We start from the raw sequence: 17,460 nt of genomic DNA, 5'->3' as shown, positions 1-17,460 counted from the left end.
TATTTTTCCCCTAAGTGACAATGGCTAGATGGTGCATCTCTGGTAAAGCTGACAAAGCTCAGCAGTGTCGGAGGGTTTGGAGCAGAAGAGTTGTAGTTCAGTCTAAAGGAGTTACAGAATATTTTTATCGGGAGATAAAGAAGTTGGATCATCATGTTAAACGAAAAAACAAAAACCAAACCAAAAAAACCCAAAACAATAAAACAAAAAAACCACAACCCAAACAAAAAAACCCATACACCCCTCCCCGCCCCCAACCCCTAAAAATATTATCTGGACTAGAATGCATCTTTTATCTTTGACTGAAACAGTGAACTCAACTGGAATATGCTTGCTAATGCTTTCTTTTCCTTGGTATAAAAGAAATTACTTCAGATGGATGCTTTAGCTATTTCTAAAAGTGGTCTCCCTATGGAGGACTTAAAAAAAGTAAGAATTGTAATTGGATAATTCATGTAAAGTAACTTTTTGGATAAAACATCCCCTTATCATAATAAGGAGTATATCTGAGCATGAATAAAAGGTGCCTTCCTGAGCTGAAGAAAATATTGTCTCTTTACAGGAGTGTTCTGTAAGTGTCCTTCAGCAAAATCCTCAAGTTTTGTCTGCATCTGGGTTTTGGGGTTTTTTTTGTGTGTGTGTGTTAATGCATCAATATGGGAAACCATTCACTGAACTTTCTGTCTTGTCAGGAGATTGGCTCCATGGAGGAGTTGTAGGTTTGGGCATGCATTTGTATAACTGCAGTTGTCTCACAGAAGTATGTTTTGAGATGTCTGTACCATGTTTTTGAAAGGAAGCTACAGATAACTATGTCTACTTGGATAAGCTCAGTTAATAGAAGATGCAAGAAGACCTTCCTGCATCTCTATGCCCATGCAAACATCATGAATTTGAAATGTTAAATCAGCAGATCTGAGGGGGAGAAATCAAAGTTCAAATTCGTAAGTTCTTCACCTTGACTCATGGAAAGCTTTTTGTTTTTAAATTTTTTAGCTTTCTGTATTTTTATATCTCTTAAGATTGTGAAGTGTGATATCTGAAGTTGCCTATTAAATTTTTCATTATTTTATATACTCCTTTTTGGGGAATTAACTTGCAAGACAGGAAGGTGGGCATATGCAATATTTGTAGCTTGCAGTTGTATAACTAGAATTGCTCGGCAGAAACTGGAATTAAAATTGTATTGGTTCAGCTGAAATGTAAGGTGGTTGATGAAGTTACATTAATATCCCTGACAAAATACAGCGTTTCAGACTTCAGGTTTTAAGGTCTTCCTCCTTTATCTGTTGGACATAGAGGAGATGTTACAAGAGATTTGGGGAAAGATTTGTTTGGGGTTTTTTTTTGTTGTTTTTTAAATGCTTTCATTTGGTTTTCTGTTGCTTTGCATGGAGGGTATGTCTGCAGCACTGAACCCCCCAGGAATTTGTGCCAGAAGCCCATATGCATAGTATTTTATCATCAAACCAGAGACCCTGAAGAAGCATCAGTACAATAGAAATAAATAATTTGCTAGGTGTAAATTCATCCTGTTGCCTCTCCTTACTGATTACCTTACAGACAAGGAAGAAGTGGGGCATTTTGCAGAACACTTGGGACATCAGCATGTGGGTGTTCTGACCTTTCTCTTTGATAATTTTCACCCTTTTTCTACAGAGATGCTCAGAAGAGATCACATGTTTTTTCTGAAAAAGTGACTTATTTAGAATTTCGTCAGTCCAGTAAATGAGCAGCAGTATAAGGGGTAGCTAGAAACATCTTTTGGTTCAGTTAAGAGTCATCTAAATTTAATTAAGTGTGCTCCAGATCAGGCAGAGCAGGGAGAGTGTTGTGTCTCAGAAAGCAGGTAATGGAAGTTTCTCAAACAAGATTTCAGGGGCAGGACTTTTCTTCCACTGAAGTAGTTGGCATGTGATACTGTCAGCTATGATTTTTATCATGCAGCTTCCACAGACGTCAGTCAAATCTCTAGTCAAAGCTGCCAACTATTTTTAGTGACTAGAAAATAAGCTAGTCTTATGAAAAATGTCTTATTCTTAAATCATGGGTAGTATTAATGTTTAAGAAAACAGGATCCCACTATAAAGTGTTTGTATTAATGGTACTGTAAAGTGTTGAATACACAGTAACCGTGATGGACCTCAAAGGGCTCTCTAAAGCATTAATTCCTCGAAAACTTATTTAAAGACTGGAAAGCGTATAGATTTGAAAGTATATTTGAAATCTAGGATTAGGCTGTTTTTAAACCTCTTGATTTTTCTGGTTTTTAGAACATGCATGGAGTGGTGGTCCATGTCTGCCATGGCCTTTGCTTTAGAGCAACAGTATTTTGCTCCTTTTGAGTACTGATGCTCCCAGTTTGAGCTATGATGGGATCCTGAACCAGACAGAGCTTTCAGGGGGTGAAGATGTCCCCTATCATTTACTTTGGAATGAGTGAGAGACTCCCCGAAGTCTTATGGTATCTAGAACAGCATATTACCAGAATGAAAAAGACTGCAGAATAGAGCGAGAAAAGCAAATAGGCAGTGCATCCAGCAGTGGGTCTGCTCCTGTGTCAGCAAGCATGCAAGGGATATAAGGAGTTGCTCTGAGAAGAGGATGACCACCTCAGGACAAGGGGCAACTGTTACAGCCCTGCAGTGTAAAGGAGGGTTGACAAGGTTGAAATACTAGAGATCTCTGTAAAATCATGTGCAGCAGTGTCTTTAATATTAGAATCATCAAATAGAAAAAAAAAAGGCAAATAAAAACTAAGAGATGCATTAAGCGAGACTAGCAGATGGGGGTTCAAAGCAAGCAATGGGAGATGTTTTAATGCAATGTGCAATGAAGCTGTGAAATGCATTGCCCAGGATGTTGTGGATACCAAGGATTTATGAGGCCTTTAAAAGCAATTAAAAAAATTTCTGGGGGGCGAAAAACCCATCAGTGGTTCTCTGCCATACTCTCTAGGACAGCCCAGAGCTGTGGCTCCCTGCAGGCTAAGAGGCTGCTCTGGGGAAGGGCTGCTGTGTCCTTGCTCTGGTTTGATGCCCTCTCTTGGGGTCTGCTGGTGGCCTTGTCGCAGGCAGGGAGCTGCGCAAAGTTGAGGATGAGCTAGTAGGCCATTCTTAACTTCTCTAACAAGGTGAGATGCCTGGAAAACAGAGAGCTATTTCTGAACGGTGGAGAGAAGCTGGGCTGGAGGAGTTACTCCATGTCTGAATATGGACAAGATTAAATGAGATGACTTCTCTGACTTTAACAGGTGATGATAGCTAATCTTACTTTTTGACTAGTCTGTCACATCTCCAGCCCTAAGGTAACTAGAGGACCTTACCACTGCTGGGCAGGACAGGCTAAAGGAAAGGATCGAAAGCACGTGTTCACCCTTTGCCTGAGAGGCAGTTGCTCTTTCTTGCAGTCCAGTGACTCTGTGGGTAGAAACAAACCTGGGCCCTTCTGGTTCAAATGGAAAGTTTTTTCCTTTCCATCACGTGCAAGGCTTGGATTTGGATTGCCTCCACAATGTAGAAACTTGCCTACTTTCATGGTCTCTGGATTTGACATGGGCTGCTAGATCCCTGCTTGCTTTCTTTCCTAGTTTCTTCCACCTTGCAGGTTCTGCAAAGCTAGCAAGCCTAGTATCTGTCAGGGAAGGAGTAGTTTTTTTCCCTTCTTTCTTATTGAGACAAGGTAAGCATGCAGGTTTCTTTCCTGCTTCCTACAAGTCCCCCTTTCTGTCAGGGCATTGTTTCCCCTACCTGTGTCATGAGGTAGATTAAGAAGTTCGTCCAGCTGCTGTACTTACATGCAAAAGTTCTTTTTTTTGGGGGTGGTTTTTTTTTCATTCAGCTGGAGTCTACTCACCTCATATTTTTCTTCTGAGGTTTCCACAAGCACTGGTGGTAGTCTTCATATAAAAAGAAAGATGAAAACAGAGGCCATTGATTAGTGTTAACTAAATAATTTCTGTTTAGCCTAAAAGCCATATTGGTTGATAGCAAATTCCTGGTGCTGCTAGTAAGAGCAATGTTCCAGAAATGGTGTTCTAGATGAGATGTATTTTTTGGAGATTACAGTTTCAGGTAAGAAACTTACTGTAAGGAAGGATTTCAGAATTCGCTCTATTGTCCTTAGATTTTGTGTGTGTGTATATATATATATAAAGAATATATACGCATGAACACTGTGTATAAACATTTGTGGCCCTATAGCACACATTCTGCAGGCAATATAATTTGTGGCTGAACAAGAGATACTTTGCTAGAAATCTGCTAAATTTCATAATGAAATGCTTCAGAATATATTTTTTCAGAGTAGTGTTTCATTCTTGGCTGAATTTAATTGGCTGGAATTTAATATTCAGTACTGTACAATTCTTTGTTGTGCTACTGTGATTTAACAAAATGTGTTCCTATTTTGGCTTTTCCTTTTGATCTTTTTTCTTCTTCTTTTTTTCTCTTTGAGCACCGAAAGGAGTAACCTATCGAGCTTTTGCTGGAGGATGTTATAAATGAAAATTTAGTAACCATTCCATCAGCTTTGTAACCTGGGTGAAGTGATGTGTGCATGGTAGGGGATTCTTAGGGAAGACTTACAGCATGGCTGAAATTTGTCACTGTGAAAGAGAGCTTCCACCTTGGTTTGCTCTCATTTCAATTAATATTTATCACCTAGTATCAGTGTAGATGTAATATAGATCTTTTGAAGTTTTGGAACAGAAGAGTTAGAAATACTTGACCTACTATATTTGCTTTTTCATTCATAAATGCCAATATAAGGCACAATTTATTAATTCCCTTAATTTCTTTATCAGGGTAAAAAGGAGGTCTTTGCAGTTATAACAAATATAATTCTTTAAATATACCTCTGTCATTACCTCAACTTTCTACTTTAGAAAATAAATCATTAAATTAATACTACAATGTCTTCCTGCACGCATACCCTCCCCCCATTAGAATATAATCATTGTGATTGTGCAGCTTTTGTCACACTTCTTGTATTCTGCATAGTCTTAAGAGAGGATCTTTATCAAGATTTTTGGGTTTGTAACTCTGTGACAGCAGTTTTCTTACTTTACAAGGGATTACGAAATAGCTAGTAAATGACAAATATAAGGTTTCTTAATAGAAGGCTGTGTGGAAATATATAAAGTAGTCTTCTGGTCATGCTGGCACAGCAGGCAGCTGTAGTTCCTGGCCAAATTGAGGTGAGATGAAATGAACATCTAGGAAAGGCGTAAAAAAGAATTTAATTCAGAGAATATGGAATAGTTAAAGAGAAACAAAAGCATTCACATACTCTTCAGTCACAGCGCCTACCAAGGAGCTGCGTATTTTTTCATGGCTCAGGTTGTATTTATGTCATTTCGCAATTTGAGCAACTAAAATAACTGAGAAAAGAAAATGTAACATGACTAAAATAAGAATAAAGTAGAAATAAATATCCATCTCCTAATACTGGTCTTAAGCATGCATTTTTATTGTACTAATGGTAGTTCTTTGATTTATAGGCATATGCTACTATAACTTACATTCCTGGTTTAAAGCGTTTTCAAGCCAAACATAATTTAGGAGTAAAAGTTTTGTTCCAGCATGATTTAAATGAGAAAAAAAAACCACCAGTGTTTTTTGCTATATGGTTGTATCAAATGCGTAGTTTGAAAATCATCCTTGAGTGTGTTATTTCTTGAATTATCGAGTGGTTGTATTGCATTATTATTATCTTTGTATTGCAAAACATTAACTTGTGAGCACACATCACTTAACCAGTTACAAAGAGAGATAAAGGAATCTATAAATTTTGCATTTACAAGATCCTGCAACGAAGGCATTGTAAGTTACTCTTTCTGGGCACCGCAGGTTTGAGCAGCACTGATGTTAAAGAAAACCGCAACGTGGACAACGTTCCCCCCAAGGATGGTGGTGGGCAAGGCACCGGGGAGGGAATGCAGCTCTCCAACGGCGGTGGCAGCAGCAGCAGAAAGCGTCCTTTGGAGGAGGGCAACAATGGCCACTCCAAATTTCGCCCAAAGAAGAGGAAGAAAACGCCTGGCCCTGTTCTGCCAAAGAATGCCCTGATGCAACTTAATGAGATTAAACCTGGTTTACAGTACAAACTCCTCTCCCAGACAGGGCCGGTGCATGCCCCCATGTTTGTGATGGCAGTGGAAGTAAACGGGCAGGTATTTGAGGGATCTGGCCCAACGAAAAAGAAAGCCAAGCTTTATGCTGCTGAGAAGGCTCTGCGGTCTTTCGTCCAGTTTCCAAATGCCTCAGAAGCCCACCTGGCAATGGGGAGGACTCTGTCAGTCAACACGGACTTCACCTCTGACCAAGCGGACTTCCCTGACACCCTTTTCAATGGGTTCGAAACGCCTGTCCCTTCCGATGCTTCCTTTTACCTAGGGTCCAATGGGGACGGGTCCTTTAGCTCTAGCGGGGACTACGGTTTGCCGTCATCTGCTGTAGCCAGCAGCCTTTCCCAGTCGCCTCACCCCGTGCCATCCCCCTACCCCTCCACCAGCGGGAAGAACCCTGTCATGATCCTCAACGAGCTGCGGCCGGGGCTGAAGTACGAGTTTCTCTCAGAGAGCGGGGAGAGCCATGCCAAAAACTTTGTCATGGCTGTGGCTGTGGACGGTCAGACTTTTGAAGGCTCGGGAAGGAATAAAAAGCTGGCAAAGGCTCGGGCAGCTCAGTCGGCCCTGGCATCCTTGTTTAACATGCAGCTGGACCAGACCCCATCTCGACAGCCCATTCCCAGCGAGGGGCTCCAGTTACACTTGCCACAGGTGAGAAGCCCTTTGGGTTTTGTTGATGTCTTTGGGTAATGACCAAGAGTAGCCAAGTCATGCATATTAAGTCAGCGTGAACAGCATTTCTGCTGTTTATTCTGCTTCTGTAGATGTGTGTGTGCATATATATATATATGTATATTCGTATTGGGTGGTTTATCCACTTCTGGCTTCTGACAATTGCATGAACTCTTTGTGTTCTGTTGAATGGAGAGGAGGCTTTGTTGCTGATGCTTTCAGCCTTGATCATGTCATCTAAGAGAGTGCCAAGCCCAGTGCAGTGCCATCTTGGATTATGGTTTGTGCTGTGAGTGAAGATTGAATCGTGTCTTGCTTGTCGTAGGCAGCAAGACATAGATGCAGTTCAAGTCAGAATTCCTGCTTTAAATAAAATTATTTTTTGATACAAGTTTTAGGCAGAGAAGAAAATCGTTCTCTTCTGCAAACTGAAATTGTTGGCATTAATAGAACTGAATAATGGAAGCCAAAGACAGATAAAATGAGGCTCATGCAGTTGCTACAGATCTCTAGGGTCTAAACAAATGACACATTTGCAGTGCATGTATCCAAGACGTGGTTAAATAGCTGTCATCTAAGGAGTGTGCTCTAATCAAATTAGTTAATAAGTATATGTATGTTCCTTAGGCAAGTAAATCTGGATGAGTAGTAGTTTAAATTTCTGGTCTATGTCTGGTATGTTTGATACTTTCCCTAATTCATTAATTATTTGATTTAAAGTAGCTAGAATGGAGTAATTATTTTTTTAACGAAGAAACATTCTCCCTGATTTGCTTGCTTGTGTTTCTCCCCAGTCAAGCTACAGTAATGATTGTTCAACTACACTCTTTCTACTGCATCTCTTGCGTCTTTTTAATTATATTATATGCCTGTCTAAATTCAGATACTTACCTGTGACTTTTTTGCAACTTTCTGTCTGTTTATTATGAGGATTTCAAGGCTTTGACCTCTTCTGTCTCAAAAACGTTGTTTTAGCTTTCATTAAAATTGTAAGACACTGGTCTGATTTGATAATGTGAGGTTGAAGAGATTAAGTAGGTGATGCGACTATTTTAATTGTCTCCTTCATTTTCAAATCTAGGATCATGCTATTTCAGGTAGTTATGATTTCTTCAGTAGATTCAGTAATTTCAGACTACATTCTCTGCTGTGCTTTTAAAAATAGATTTGTCCCAAGGAAAAAAAAAAATCACTGCCAGTGATTTGTGTTATTAGTTTTTGAATCACTAAATTGGTAAAAATTGGAACTGGAATAGGGAAGTGGGAAAGAGCATGAGGTGAGATATGAAAGAAGTGTCATTTTAAGAGGGTAAAAGTTGTTTCTCAGCCCAGCGTATAACAGCTTACGCAGCCTCTTTTCCTTAACGGACTTTGATGGACCTCTGGGCAGTGCTGGGTTTTTCTGAACTCCTTGCCTTTGTCAGGTTTTGACTGAGTCCCAGATAGCTGGCCCAGAGTTTTTTGGATGATCAGGGCATTCGAGCCTAGGGGTATGGTGTTAAGTAACAAAAAAGCAACCTATGCAAACAGTATTTTTGATTTTTCCAGTGTTCCTATGCTGACCTTGATACCCATATTGTGTACAACAAAGCATGCCCCAGGGATAGCTTGTGTTTCATCTGTCTTAGAGGTGTGCACCAAAAAAGGCTGCTCCAGTGTGGAGGAGAACCTGGTGGGCTTTAGGAGTACTGCCAAATACACTGGGTGGGAAAGGGGAGGTTGCTGGTACTGTCTCGTGTAGACCCAGTTCAAAGTCAGTTATTTATTCAGAGGTTTTTGATCAGCTTGTGATCAGGATGTCGTACGCCTTTCTGCGCTTCACTGTGTTGTAGTCCCTGCTTTTAATTAGCTGTCAAGTTATTGGAATATATTATATTATTATGTCATTAGATATTAGTGATTTTAGTCTGGTATCTATTAATGATTAATAAGGCATTTAAGCATTGTGATTTTCAGATCCTGCTGTATTTCTTTTTGGTTTTTTTTGACTGAGTTGTTTACTTTTACAGAGTATGTTTACTCAGGATGTGTAGAGTTGCTAAATTTGGTGATAATCCTAAAGCGGATGAAGTGACAAATATTGGAGAGTACAGGAACAATGTAAATGAGGACAATATTTGTTATAATGCATAGACCAAATAACATGCTGATTGGGTTGGAAAAAAAAAAGGAAGCTAGAAACATGCAAGGGCAGGAAAAGTCCAAATACCAAGTGCTCAGTGGAAATAATAGTACAGTGTGGTTGTGCTGATGAAGATGATGGAATTGACTGCCTGTACCTGTCTGTAGCTGGTGTGTTAATTTGTGGTGCCTCGTGAGTAAAAGTGAGAGCGGAGAGAGTTGAGAGGAGAGAAGAGTTGATCCCTGCTCCGGAGGTGGTCGTGTGTATTGGCTGAAATGCATATCCATGATCCAACACCACCTGATAGCTGCAGGTGCTCTGGGGGAAATTAAATGTGGAAATACACATGCAAGCTATCAAATGGTACAGAATGGCAGTTGACATCAGAAATCAGCTTATAAAATGGGCATCGGTATAATCTTATGATCTGTAAAGTGGGTTATTGAGCTGCTGATCCCATGGTTTAACACCAGTCTCTGCAAAGTAAGCTTATCTGCTTGCTTACAGCTTGACCTTTTGTGAGGGACAAAGCAATGTTGCTTGTGGTGAGGAAAATTTATTTGCTGCGAAAGTGAGTTAAAGCCAGTAAGTCACTCAATATGTGCCTCAGAGCAGATGAAAATGCCCTGCTGAAAAACTCAGCTCTCGCACATACATTACCTTGGCAGTGAGTGTGTTAAAATAAAAGAGATTGTCAATCTTGCATTTTAGGGACTTGCCTCTCCAAAACAAAATATTTTTATGGTTAGCTACCCTTTGTAAATTGATAGCCATCATCACTTTACCTCCTACCCCTTGATGTAAGGGGGTGACCTGTATTCTGCAATAAGCCACAGGACATACCAAGGGCTCTAAAATGTCTTTCCTTCAAATTTTATTCTTTTCCATGGAAGGAAACTGCATGTTTCAGCATACATAGATTAATATCATTAAAAAGTTTAAGTGCATGGCTTGTCATAGGTCTGCAGAGTTAGTAGGTGATGAGAACTGGAGAAGACAGCAAAATGTGAACAGTCTTTTAAAATCACTTCTGAAAACAAAGGTGTCATTCGTTTATAGATGAAGCATGGGAGTCGATGTGACCAGGTTTTTGAAAACTGTTAGTGCAAAGTCCAAATCTGATTTCTGGGGAAAGGAGTATATTTGAGCACTTGACCACAGGAAGAGCCATGCCAGGCCAAGCAAAAGCTCCTTCTCACACATCATCCCATCCCCAGTGCCACATCCATGCCAGCAGCCCCAGCACTGGGAAGCGGGAGGTTTGCAGGCGATGCTGGTGCTGGCTGAGGCTGTCTCCACCTGCAGAGTCAGTCCTGCCGCTGAGCAGCTCCTTAGATATCTCGGGAGACAGGACAAGAACATCTCAGGAAATGGGATGAGGACATCCTTGGACATCTCAGGAGCAGTGGATGCTCTGTTAGACTTCCCTATTTCTTAATTTTTGATTTCTTTATCACCCAGAGAGAAGTCTCCCAGAGATCACTAGTTTTCTCTTTTTCTTTTCCCTTTAGATGCTCCCTGCTTCCCAAGGAAGGCTGTGAGGGGTCTCACACCTCGGTCAAAGGTGGGATGGTGCTGTCCCTAAAGCAGTACTCAGGCCAGTACCAAATGCTTTGGAAAGAAACTGAGAAAAGGGCGTATTTGTAGCAGTACTTCCCCAATGTGTGCTTCTAACCTTCAGCATTTTGTGTTTCAAGGATTTTCTCAGCTAGAAATGGTGTCTTTCCAGCTGAGTGTCCTTGACGGATTATTGTTTCCTTCATGAATTTCAACCCTTTCTTGAACTTCTGTAACCTTCTAGTTTCCACAGCACCTTGTAGCAATAAATTCCACTGTTTAAGTACATATTGCAGGAGGAAGAATCTCACCTTGTTTGTTTTGAATGTTCGGCATGCATCCTGGTGTGCCCTAGGGCACTTGGTGACTTTCAGTAAAGTCTGCTGGTCCAGGCTGCCAGCATTACTGATGGAAATGGTTTCCATCACATGGTAAGAACCTGCTGGTGGAGGTATCTTCTTTAGGCCATGGGTGGCCTCTGTTAGGAAAACCTCCATATAAACTTTATAATGATATTTCCCAGATTTCCCCAAACTGTTTGCTTAAAAAGATAGCTGATTAGTCAGCATGCAAAAAGGAGGAAATTAGAGAATTGGACTTGTAAATATTGAAGCTTAAAAATAGTTATTTAGATTAGTGAAAGCTGGACTATTGTGAGAGAAAGCAACTTGTGCTAGACAAATAAGTGGTGTAGCTGCAGATGAAATTAATTTCTAAAAATCCACTAGAGGAAACACTTAATCATTCACTTAATTGTGTTGCAAATTCAATTTATCCTGCATATTGCTGCGGACAGACATTGAAACAAAACATTAAGCAGGAGAAATGCAGTGAGACCCATGAGCTGCAATGGCTACTTTTACTTGAAGTGCTGTGTTAATCCTGGTTCAACCTGAGGCAGGGGGAAACTATAAAAGTAGTATTCAAATATAGGAAAGAAATACAAATTAATTATGAAAATGATCAGAGAACTGGGAAAGCTGCTTCTGCAGAGGTACTGAGGATCTCTAAGCAGTTTATTGAATACCTTGTTTAGTGTATACAGTAGAATGAGATTGTAACAGATTCAAACCTAGCAAAAAGATAATAGTGAATGTGTTTATGGGAATTAATGAGTAATATGTTGGAATAATTGCTGTCGAATTGGCAGGAATGTAGAAGATACATTTGCATAAGCAGGGAGAGAATTTACTGCCAGGTAGCAGTTCCTTTTAAGTAAATAAAGGAAAGTTTGGAACACTAGAAAATATTTACCCTGTTTTATTAGTGTAGATATATTTGCACCTTCTCTGAACTGTGTGTACTGGTCACTGTCAAAAGAGAGATAATGGACCTTGATTTTAGCTGCTGTGGGCACTGCCACTGCTCGTCAGCTTGTCAAAGTTCACATAAGCCCTAAGCTGTGAAGGTAAGAAGAAATAAAGCTGAGAGAGAACATTTGTGCGTGAGAAGCATCTCTGGAGATCTGAGGAGAGCACAAAATCTTGGGAGGTCTTGGGTCAGGTCCCCAGTGAGAGCTGGGTGCTGTCAGCCCATGCAGTGTCACTGCTCCTGCTGCCTTTGGTTCCACCACGCAGGTGCTCACCAGCCTTCATCTGGCGTGGTCTCTGTGGCCTGCCAGGGTCTTCCTTCAGATCCAGACAGACCTGAATTTCATCAGGTTCAGAGTATTTTAAAACATGGATGGTCAGGGAGGTTCCACTACAACATTGCTGCAAGATATATATTAACCAAAATCAGTCTGTATGTGTAGAAAAGTGGATTCATTGTAACTTCATCAGGGAAAGGAACAACGCACCCAAAATAGCTTTGAGCTCACATGCTTTAATGAGCAAACTGTCAGCTATTTTAGGTCTTTCCTTTTTTTGAATTACCCAACTTTGAATAATGATATAATGCAGGAGCAGGGGTAGAGAAACTGTGTGTCAGATGTTAGGGCACTCACTGGGAAGGTGAGATACGAGTTCAGTTTCTGTTCCAATTAATATTTATTTATATGAAAGGGATTGGAGTCAGCATGAGAAGTGAAAGATCCCAACCCAGGCTGGTCAGTGGCCTGGGCCTGATGTGGAGACATCTTCAAGTCCTTGGTTTTGAGATGGGGACAGCAAGGACACCATTTTAGGCTAGTATGTCTTGTTCCTGGCGCTGTAGTGGTCTGTTCATAGCCTGCCTTATTCCCATCTCTTCCATGCTCTCAGTGACTCTTAACTATGTTAATGTAATAGACCACCTGGGAGAAAAGGAAAATTCTTCTAATTTATTGGATGAGTATTCTTATAAAAGACCAAAACTGTAGTAACTAAATCTGTAGTCATTTAATAGTGTTTATTCCTCACCACCCACCTGTTGTCATGCAACTTGAGTATCAAATAGAATAAAAAAGTCTTTAATATGTCTTCCTGTTTTCTGACAGTGATTTCTACCCCACTCCCCTACAGTTCCCTCTGCATTGTTTGCATCGCTAGTGGTCATTTTGTTTCGCTTGAGTTCTGCTTACTCCTTCGTATCAGCCCTCCCCAGTGTCTGGCTCCATGTTCATTCAGGCGTTTTTAGGTTTCCTTGTCAGCAGCTTAGTTCCATGCTGTTTGAGGTGCAACCACATCCCATCCTTCTGTGCCTGCTTACATCTTTGCAGAGGGACTCAGTGTTCTCACTCGCATACCAACACTGCAGTTTCCTCTGCTTTGCTTATTATGTGAAAAAATAATCTTTTTGGAAAAAAGCTACTGTGTCCACCCTGTATGCAAGCGTCCTACCCAATGGCTGTTCAAGTAGCCTTTTTGTCAGCAGTATTGGCAGGTAATTTGGCCATGGGTTTCTTCCTAGAAATGCCTGGCAGTTTCAGTTCCCACCTCTTGATGAGAACCTCCTCAAGCTAGCCCTGGTTCCCCCACGGAATGGGCAATTGCATGCCTGTGTAGATCAGCCTCTGTTTGGCTGGGTAGGTTGAGGATCTGTGTAGTGAGTTACCTGTGTTTGGTCATCCTGGAAGAAGTGTTCCCCAGTGTTCACCCTTGGCAACTGGTCAGTTTTGGTTCGGCATTTTGGAATAACCATTTCTGGTATGTCAACTTTGTGGTTTTGTGTAGCTCAACACTGGAGAAGGCTCTTCCAGTTACCAGTCTCTCTTTGGAGAAAGGGTGACCAATATTGTTTAGTACCTGGATGGCAAGCCTTTCTGGCAGGGTTTGGAGCCTGTCTGAAGCATATATTCTCTCTGTGGATCAGGTTTATCCCTGTTTGGAAAAGTTTGTTTCATTATATATTCCATCATAATGTCATTTAGCATGATTTTACGTTGCCTGGTAGCTTGTGAGCTGCCAGCTGTGTTTTTCTGTCCAGCATGTCATGATGTAAGGTAGAGCAGAAAAATATATATATTACAGAAATGAGAGTATAAAACTTGCAGCTGGGAAGCAGTGTCTGTAATTCTGCAGTGGAGCTATGGATAAAAGACTGGAATGGGACTCTGTTTCTTGTCCCTGCAGTGATCTGCCTGTGTGGCTGCAGGGAGGTTAATAATTCAAGCCTTTTATGTATTAATTTTCTGTTTCAAAAACCAGGGACATAATCAAACTGTCACTCCTTTGTGACAGTTTCTTTTGTGCATTTACCTTAAAGTTCAGTTTTCTCCATTAGTAAGTACTAGCAAAATTAAATGCAGGTTTTGTGCAGCATGGTCACGATGCTGTCAGAGCACAGTTTGTAACACAGTTTTGGGTACAGCAGCAGAAAGACCTTGTTTGAAAATCAGTGCCTGACCAGATATGTTCATAGCCTCTGAGCAAAGTTGTGTTCCTGAAAAATTTCTCCATCTGTTGATAAGTTTCTAAGCTGCAGTCCATTCAAATGCATTGAGAAAATTTGTATTTGCAATGTCAAGAGTCTTCTGACTCTACATGTTGTGCAATTGCAAACCATTGACCAAAGCTTGGTGCAGATGTGACCTCAGTCACCACTGACTGCTGGTCACTGTCTCCAGTTAGATTCTGGAAAAAGCTGTCGAGCTCTGAAATCATGACACATGAGCTTTAATTATTGCTTCTTTGGCTGCTAAAGCTTTTCCAGAAGGAAGTTAACATTGAGAGCTCCTCTGTGTTATTTCCATGCTGTCGGTTCTCATGAGCGTTGTTAAGAAAATGGTGGTGAATCAGGCTGGCAGTCTTCACATCTTTTTTCTGTTTCCCCCCCTCCTTCCCCCCCCCCTCCTGATTGTGTTCAAGAGTTTGTACTGTTTCAAGTGGGTGCCCCCAAGCTTTATATACTCTGCCCATCAGCCCTGTAGATTTGCCTTGGGCCCTCTGGAGGGGTGAACGTGGTGACCTCCTTCCATTACTGAGAGCCCAAAGACAGTCTGTAAGCAGAAGACTCTCAGCCACAAGCATCCTCTTGGGCTTGGTGTAGCTGCTTACATGTGTGTTTAGCACCATGTTGGATGCTCTTGGGTATCTAAGACATCTGCATGGCGCTGGCAGGTATGACACAGGACCTGCGTCCTTCTGCTGGGTCAACCTGTGGACCAGCTGGTTACCCCAGAACATCTTGGATACTGCTGGGTGCCAACACACTGACAGCCAGATCAAGTTCTTTACGTCTGGAGCTCTGAGATAGGGACCTGAGCTCCCTTCCCAGCTGTCCACTCCTCCTCTCCGGCTGCCAGTCCTGGTGCTGGTGGAAGATGGATGGGAATGGGCTGCCCTCTCTCTCCTGCTAGCCTGGGAACTGCTCATCAGGCTGTCTAGCAGGTAACTTGCCTTTCTCAGCTGCTCCCTTGGGAGCAACCAGCTGTGCTAGTGACGCTGTTGCACAGATTGCCCTAGTTTTCAGTTTCTTTTCAGGTGAAAATTCAAGGATTTGATCTTGACTCATCTCTTCTGGCTGTTATGATTCCAGCTGCTTTAAAAAGAGCAGGTGAGATTAGCTGCAGTGTTGAACTGAAATGTCGTTCAGCAGGAGCAGGACTGGTATTTTGAAGTTTTCCTTAATATTAGAAGTTAGTCCCCCTTACAGCCTGACCGAAGTTGCTTGTTAACCCTGCTGGCAAGGTACAACAAGGCTGTGACTGTTAGTGTTCAAGTTTTCCTGACAGTGAAAGAGTTAAATCCTTCCTAGTTTTGAGATAGCTTATTTTGGGTTATACATTGACATTGTCTATTCCTGAATTTGTATGTCTTGTAAAAATAAGAAATAGAAAGTGTTTAACCAGTGCTGAAAACAGCTTTGTTCTTATTTATGTAATAGCTAGACAATATATTTGATTGTTACAAAAGGTTTACATGTTGTTTTGAGGAGCCTGTTTTTTGCACTTCAATCTTCTTGTCAGGTCCAATGTCAAGGATACTGAAATGATGCATTTTGAGGTTTGAGCATGAAAGTGTAGCCTTGTTTGTCTATGCAGTTGTTCTCCTAAGCCTCAAATGTTCATAACAATCATGAGCATTAGGTACTTCGATGCTTGGCTTAGGGCTGTCTGAGCCTGTTTTAATAGATGTGGAGCACACAGAGCTCTGCTTCCACTTAGAGCTGCTCAGTATGCCTGAAAATTGGACCCAGCCACCTCCTTGACATACTGCTGATGCTTCAGTGTCCATTTTTAAAGTGAACAATAAGAACTCATTTATTGTCTCAAATAATATAAAAGGGCAAATCTTTATATCCTAATGCTGCTGTAATTTTAAAATTATTTAATTTTCTAATGTGCATTTCTGTGTGATCCTACAGGTTTTAGCTGATGCTGTTGCACGCTTGGTTGTAGATAAATTCAGTGATTTGACAGAAAATTTCACATCTCCACATGCACGTAGAAAAGTCCTTGCTGGAATTGTCATGACAACAGGTAAAGGAAAAAAGTACTATTTTAATGGCTTAAATATGAGAGCTCTGTCTGCATTCTAGGAAATTATCTTCAGTCAAGCAGTACTGAAAATGTATTTTTGCTGTTTAATCTTCAGGGTGTGCTAAATGTAGCAATTAAATGTTGGCTAAAGATAATTACAGGAAAATTAGACCAGCAAATACTTCTGTTTCCATAGAGTTCCTGCCTTCTGCCTGACTGAGACATCTGAGAACTCACGGTCTACAAAATATGTGTACCTTTTAAAATTAATTGTGCAACTTTCTGAAAGAAAATCTAAAATAAAATTCACTGCATCAGTCACACAGATGGCATTCTTGGTTTTTGGTATATTATGTAAGAAATTATGCTGGCTTCCCAGGTTTTTAAGGTTTTGCACTTTGTTAGTTATTCTTGCTATATTTTATTGTTAGTTTTTTGTGTCTCAGTCATTTTAGTAAAAATTTCTGAAGAAAACAGCTTATGTTTTGGCAGCTGACACTGGCGTGCATGTACAAGCAGCAGTAAAGTCGTGGTTTTCTGATTGCTGGCACAAGATCTGTGCTCTGCCAGATCACCCAAAACAGTGAAGTTCTGCAATAGGCTTACCTGTGACCGTGCTGCTGCTGAGTTTTCCTCAAGCTAAGATTTATCTTGGTCTTCAATCCATCTGAACCCTTGATGGGACATTCATTTTGGGCCTGTCATGAAATGTCCCCTATTAATTGAACGAGTCAGATATGGGTGATAAATGTACAGCCAGCCCTTTCCTCCTGTGGGGATGTTTGTAGGGGCCCCCTCCACAGAGCAGAAAGGTCTGAGGGTGCCAGTTAGAGTAGGTGATAACTGCATGCTGTAGGGACAGTGGAATGTGACAAGGGGACAATGCGGCCCAGACTCTGACACAAGACATCTGTGATAGGCTGACCCTGGCCAGCAGTCAAATGCCCACTCAGCCTCTTGCTCTCTGTGCTCTCCTGGGGCATGGTGAGAAAATGGAAGGAGGGCAAGAAGACTGGTGGGTAGACAAACACCGTAACCTCGAACCTCCTCTCTTCCTTTTCTTGAGTTCTTGCTGCTGAGCACAATGCTTACAGTGTGAGATATCCCTTGATCACTGCTGCTCAGCTGTCCTGGCTGTGT

At 41.2% G+C, this 17,460-nt stretch overlaps 1 protein-coding gene across 3 annotated transcripts in view; it reads left to right on the top strand.

Annotated features, from left to right (window-relative positions):
- Nucleotides 1-17,460, top strand: part of ADARB1 (adenosine deaminase RNA specific B1) — an 89,927-nt gene that overhangs the window by 38,223 nt on the left and 34,244 nt on the right. For all 3 annotated transcript variants that reach the window (XM_064452232.1, XM_064452233.1, XM_064452234.1), the window contains exons 4-5: nucleotides 5,850-6,781; nucleotides 16,206-16,320. In XM_064452232.1, coding sequence (XP_064308302.1) covers nucleotides 5,850-6,781; nucleotides 16,206-16,320 — 1,047 coding nt within the window. The remainder of the gene's footprint in view (nucleotides 1-5,849; nucleotides 6,782-16,205; nucleotides 16,321-17,460) is intronic.

The sequence above is a fragment of the Phalacrocorax carbo genome, chromosome 5 (genome assembly GCF_963921805.1).
Source record: "Phalacrocorax carbo chromosome 5, bPhaCar2.1, whole genome shotgun sequence".
NCBI classification, from domain to species: domain Eukaryota; kingdom Metazoa; phylum Chordata; class Aves; order Suliformes; family Phalacrocoracidae; genus Phalacrocorax; species Phalacrocorax carbo.
The sequence above is the reverse complement of the archived record's forward strand: the minus strand, read 5'-3'. Positions and strand labels throughout refer to the sequence as shown.